General features: G+C 45.6%; 1 protein-coding gene across 6 annotated transcripts in view; it reads left to right on the plus strand.

The window, feature by feature from the left end:
- The window catches only part of KPNA6 (karyopherin subunit alpha 6), a 58,626-nt gene extending 52,957 nt beyond the window's left edge, over positions 1-5,669 (plus strand). For all 6 annotated transcript variants that reach the window (XM_049878596.1, XM_049878598.1, XM_049878599.1 and 3 more), the window contains exon 14: positions 228-5,669. In XM_049878596.1, coding sequence (XP_049734553.1) covers positions 228-415 — 188 coding nt within the window. In that variant the 3' untranslated portion in view covers positions 416-5,669. The remainder of the gene's footprint in view (positions 1-227) is intronic.
- Positions 5,670-6,000: the final 331 nt, after the last annotated feature.

Consider the following 6,000-nt stretch of genomic DNA (forward strand, 5'->3'; position numbering starts at 1 on the left):
AGCAGAATCAGAACTAGAACCTCTGATGTGTAACTGTCATTTTGGTCTCTTTCCTTTGGGATTATGTAGTTTTAGGAGTCAAAGAGTGATTTGATTATATTAACTTAAGTTTGTAAACACTTAACATCTCAGGGAAGGAAAAGTAGAAAAATGTTACATGGGCTCAACTTCTCATAGAAAAGCACTCAGACTTCACTGTTCTCCCTCCTTCCTTCTTGCCACCAAAGGCTTAGATAAAATTGAGTTTCTCCAGAGCCACGAGAACCAGGAAATCTACCAGAAGGCCTTTGACCTCATTGAGCACTACTTTGGCGTAGAAGATGATGACAGCAGCCTGGCTCCCCAGGTGGATGAAACGCAACAGCAGTTCATCTTCCAGCAGCCTGAGGCCCCCATGGAGGGCTTCCAGCTATAATGTCTGCCTCCGGGGAGGGGAGGGGATGGGAAGCACCACCAGCCAGCGGAAAAGCAGCCCTCTGGTGGGCGGGAAACCAGCCCCCCCACCATCAGCTACCACACACCTCTGCTGCCCTGGAGACTGTGCTCTTGACCTGCTCCACCCCCTTCCCTGGAGGGCGCACCCTCTGGACAGACAGAACCATCTGAGGCTCACATTTGGGTTTTGTGACAAGAAGGGGACATGTTGGGTTTTTCTTCCTTACACTATATTTTGGCTGCACACATGTCTTTAACCCAGGAGCCCAGGGGTAGACAAAGGAGGACTGAGGTAATCAGTTTTGCACCTTTTTTTATTTTTTTCTTTTGTGGTGACTTCCTTCCCTTTTATTTTTCTTCATCCTTCCCAGTCCTCTGCCCTGATCTCTGTAACTTATCTTGGGTACTTGAGCAGATGGAATATTCCAGAGGTGGGGGGTGGGAGGGGAGGGGAGAAATCCAAAACAAAGTGTTCTTGCTCTGACAGAATATTAATCTTGTATGCTTGGATTGAGTTATTTAATTTTTTTCTTTTGCACATTTTTCTTGTATTAAGGTTGCTCTTCTCAAGAGCCATGAGGTCCTGGTTTTAGGAATCCTGGCTGTCAGCATTGTCTGGGACTAGAGGCTGATGGGGAGGCTACCATGAGGCAAATGTCCTTTCTTCCCTCTGACCCCTTGCCCAGACCTCTTTAGTTTGGGAGATCCCCCTCACTTTCCTGGGACAAATACTCCAGTGGGAATGGAGGGGAGGAGCACAGGCCTTCAGACGGGGCTTCCCACGCGTCGCTACTGATCCCATGTTTCCTACCCACCTTCCAAAAGGTGCGACCCAACTTCATTTGTTTACTTGAAAATTGCCCCCCGGAGTTGAATGATCCTCCGAGGTGGCTGTATTTTCTCCTAAGCACGAGATGGGAGGCTGTGGTCCTTCCTTTCTCCTGCGGAGAAGATGGTCCTTGCTCTGGTGACCCTTAAATTTCAGAGGAAATTGGAGTGAGAGTGTCATGTATTGGGATAGCCAAGGATCCCTGCCTTTGGCCTTTCTTCTTCTTCCTCTTCCATAGTTGGATCATGTATATTTTACTTCCAAAGGAGAGAATGTCAAAAAGTTCTGTATTTTTTTATATTCTATATATTAGGTAGGTTAATTGTAATTGGTCTCAAGAGGAGGAACTGTCTGTAATTGTTGTAAGTAGGATACTGTGAGGAAGACCAAAAAGAGATGTGGAAGCCCCCACACTCACGGGGCCTGAGCTTGGTCCTTTCCCTCTCTGCTTGGGTTTTGGGCCACCACCTGGGACCAACCCTCAGCTCTGGAACCTTTATATAGCAGGACAGCTTCATCTGATTGTTCTAGTACCTGAAGGGAGCAAGGATGCCCCAGGGCCTCGTGAAGTCCTGACTGCTGAGCATCCTACTTACGTTAGGAAACCCAGAAAGCAGTCTGCCTTCTCAGATTCAGTCTCCAAGACCCCTGTTCACATGACTTATCACACATGGCTGCCTCTCCTATCATCACAGAGACTTGAGCAGCCTAGTACTTTCATGAGAGCTATTGGTATCTTCCTCTTTGGAGTCGTGGTACCTGGTTTGGGTCTTACTCTTCCTTGTGACAACTTGCCTTTTCTTTCTCTTTGGGTAAAGCTAGTGTAGTGCCTCAATGGCTTCCCTGTGCCTCTGGGTGGATTACATATGATAATAAACCCCAGTTGTCAGGGATCAGGGTGGAGAAAGTTGTCAGCTTAAATACAGACCAAGTGTGGAGCTGCTGAAGGCACAATCTGACCCTCCCCGCCCGTCCCACTGTGGTCAGTTAGAGAGAGGCCCTGCTCCAAGCTGACTTTTCTTTCCCCAAACAGTGCCATTCTTGCCCCCATGCCTATATATCCCCTTCTGGCTCAGGTGAAATCCATCCCCCTCTGCTTATAGGTTTAAAGTTCGGGTGTTCACTGTGGGTCATTGGTTTTGGATTTGCCATCTCCTTCTAGTGTTAAGGTCCAACTCTAGCGCCGTTCTATGAGCAAGGTAATTTGGGGCTGGCAATTATCACTGGAAAGTTACACCAGCGCTATTCTGCGCTGGTGAGTCAGATGCCACTTGTCAACTTGGAAACGATTACTACCAACCCACAATTTCCCAGGTAGGCAAGGGACAGGACAAATTTTCACTTGGCCTGGTGCCTCCATTACAAAAGAATTCTCCTATATTTCAAAGAAAGGCTTTTTTCCCCTATTGCCCTTATCCAGAGGATAGAAGAAATTTTTCAATGTCTCTGACGTTATGGCCAAATTCTTAGTGTGAGACCTACACATCCTGCTTTCCTAACTGTTCTTCCAAAGTCCACTTCGGCTTTAGATCTGAGCTTTGTACCAGATGGAAGACTTTTTTGGTCATCTAGCTGGTGCTTGAAGCCATTTTTCTCCAAGTACTTCAAAGGCTGAAGTGTCCCTGGAGGTACAACGTGAAGACACATTTCTTGTCAGAGGAAAGTGGCCTCTAGGAGCTCTCCTTTGTAGTGTCATTCCCAGACCATGTTTTCCAATTCTTTCTCCAAAAACCCCTTCAGTCAACAGATGAAGTTCTTCCAGCAAGCATACACAGGTCTTCTGTGTTTCCTCCTCTCCTTTAGCCATCTTTGGAAGCAAAAAATTACTTCTTCATCCCAGGCTTGACAGCCATCTTGTGGTCAGCCCCTATCTGGACCCCAGTAACCTCTTAGTGAGGTCAGTGGCTTTCTGGTAGATTTTTGAATGGTTGTTGCAGGGATGGAGAGGCTTCCCAGCCTACTAATAACTGAGGAGCCTAGACAAGTTGGAATCCTCCTGTGTTGGCACATGGCTGGTATGTCCCTGTTAAGATCTCTGGTTGTAGATTTACAGAAGTGAGGGTGGAGGAATCTAGATGTGGATTAAGGGGACAAGGGGCTTTTTTCTTAGCTAAAATGTTCAAATATTATTTTGAATTGTGCCAGCTATTTATTGCCAGCCCCTCTGGGCCCTCTCCACTCCCAGATCAGCTCACTAGTACTAAAAGGGTCTTTGGTCTTCAGCTCCCAGCTACTCCCTGTGACTGCCTTCTAGTAGAACCACATGGGTTTTATTCTCAACTGACCAGCCTAGTTAATTTGGGGCAATGGGCACAAATGACCTTCCCAAGGAGCAGGTGTTGATGACCCCAGCTTTCAGGGGCCCTTGGTGTTCCCCCTTACTAGAACCCTTAGATCTGTTCTTTCCACCTTCTTTGTTTCTTCCAGGAACCCTATTTTCTGGAGCTGAACTACACAAATCTGTAGCTGCAATTATACTTAGTCAAGGAAGAGGGAAAGAAGGCTCTCAGCACAGACCTTCTATTTCACTAAAGCCAAACCAGTTTAAAATTAAAACCATCTACCAGAATGAACTGGATTTCCATATTCTCCTTTTTGCTTTCCTTCCCCCTGCACCCTAGAGCTATCCGTGTTCTAGCTAACTAGAAGGGAAGGAGATGAAAGCCTAGCAATAATTCCTTCCTCAACCCAGGTCCCTCTTTGAAGGCCACCCTCATTTCCTCAGGCCTCCTCTCCTCCCCTAGACTCACTCATCATCTTAGGCATTCCTCCATGGAGTCATCTTATGGGCTCAGATTCTAGATTCTCCTATTTTCCAGGTCCCTGCAGGCACTGCAGGGTCATAAGGAGAACAGCCCAGCTGGGGGCCAGCCTAATGTCAGAGACATTGCTTTAGGTGTACAAAGTAGTTCCTTAAAAAATTGCTTCTATCCTCTGTACAAGGGCAATGGAGGAAAAAAGCCTTTCTTTGAATGTGCCTGCCTGCCGGCCTCCCTGGCAGCCTGGGGGAGGGTTACAAGGCTCAGGATGCTGAACCATAGGAAAGAAATGTTCATAACCAGTGGCAATATGTTCCAGGCCAGGACTACTCCAGGAGTGCACGAGTGTGGGAATGAAACTGCTCAGAGTAGTTTTCTTCCACAGCTGTTTTAGGATTGCACATTCTAGACCAACCTTATCCAGTATTTTTTCTGTGTCTTAGCTTTTAAATTCTTTTGTTAAGCCCCCAAGCGAGAATTGGCCCTACAGGGATCCATGTGGCAGACACTAGATGCTCTTTGGCCAAGGCCTTGGTAATGACTCAGTCATCCCATTGCCTATCCCTTAGCCCTACCCCAGATAAGACCATGGCAGGGGAGGAAACTGAAGTCAAGACTAACCAACTTTATGTATTAAAGCTGTTATTTTTCCTCTGAGGGCATTTTGCATTAGATCTGGGCTATGTGCAGAACCAAAACTGGCTTTGAGAGTTACTGACTTAAATTTGGGGCCCAGACACTCTGGGAGAGAGGTTTGCATAGTATGCTATAAAGGTTTTGGGCCTACCTGGCTACTTCTGGGCCAGCCTGACTTCTTATGTCCACATTAGCACTACCTGAACCCCTCTGTTGAAAGCTAGCCCTACTCCCCTAAGCGGGTCAGATTTTCAGCCCCTGGGCTTAGGGAGAGAAAACTGTCTGCATGCTCTGGGGCAGTAAAGGAAGGCATACCTAAGAGGCCCTGAGACTGACTAGGAACCTCTGCCTCAGAGGATGTCCTTAGCATCCTCAGGCCCTGGAGTTGGGTATTGGCTTCTTTATCCAGCTTTTGTGGAAACTGCCTTTGATTTTATCACTAGAGAAGGAAAAGGAGGTATAGGACCCCAACCATCCAGCAAAGCAGATGTCCCCCAAAACAGGTTGGTTCCCAGCTACAGACCCTAGAAAGGTGAATCCAGCCCTTCTCCTCCTTACTGGTATTTCTTTCCTAATTCATTTGTTTTTATTTTTCCAAGAACCATAAACTCTCTGGCTATTTTCCATGTTCTCAGGGCCCCTGGGTAGACAGACACAGCTTGATGATTTTAGAGCAGACATAGGCCAAGAAACCATGGCATTGAGTGTGCTGAGTCCAGACAAATGATATTTATATACACATCCAAATTTGAAGAGAAATGTATTTCTTTAGGTTTCAAACACTGTAATAATAGATATAAAGCAAAAAATAAAAACCTGTTGCAAAGTTCTAAATCGTCTCTTTTGGTTTGGAGTGAACCTAGGCTGGATTATTTGGAGGTGAATGAGGAAAGGGTATTTAAACTTGTTAGTCTAATAGAAATAAAAATCGCTGCAGCCTGCTCCTGCTATAAAAGGTTTGTTTTGTTTTTTTTAACAACTTTATTGACGTATAATTGACATACAATAAACTACACCTATTTAAAGTGTACAATTTGATAATTTTTTATATACATGCACTCGTGAAACCATCACCACAATTAAGATAGTGAATATACCCGTCACCCCCATAAGTTTCACTGTGCCCCAGCACTAACCTGCATTCTATAGTCATTATAGATCAGTTCGCATTTTCTAGAGTTGCTATAAAGGATCTTGACATTGTTTCGAGTCTTACAAGCTAACTGAATATTGTCCCCATTTTGCCAGTGAAGAAATGTTCTCATAAAAGTTGAGGTCATACAGTTCACAAACTCCTCACTTCAGCTTAGAGCAATTCCTAACACAAATTAGACAAGAAGC

This window comes from Elephas maximus, chromosome 3 (genome assembly GCF_024166365.1).
Source record: "Elephas maximus indicus isolate mEleMax1 chromosome 3, mEleMax1 primary haplotype, whole genome shotgun sequence".
Classification (NCBI taxonomy): domain Eukaryota; kingdom Metazoa; phylum Chordata; class Mammalia; order Proboscidea; family Elephantidae; genus Elephas; species Elephas maximus.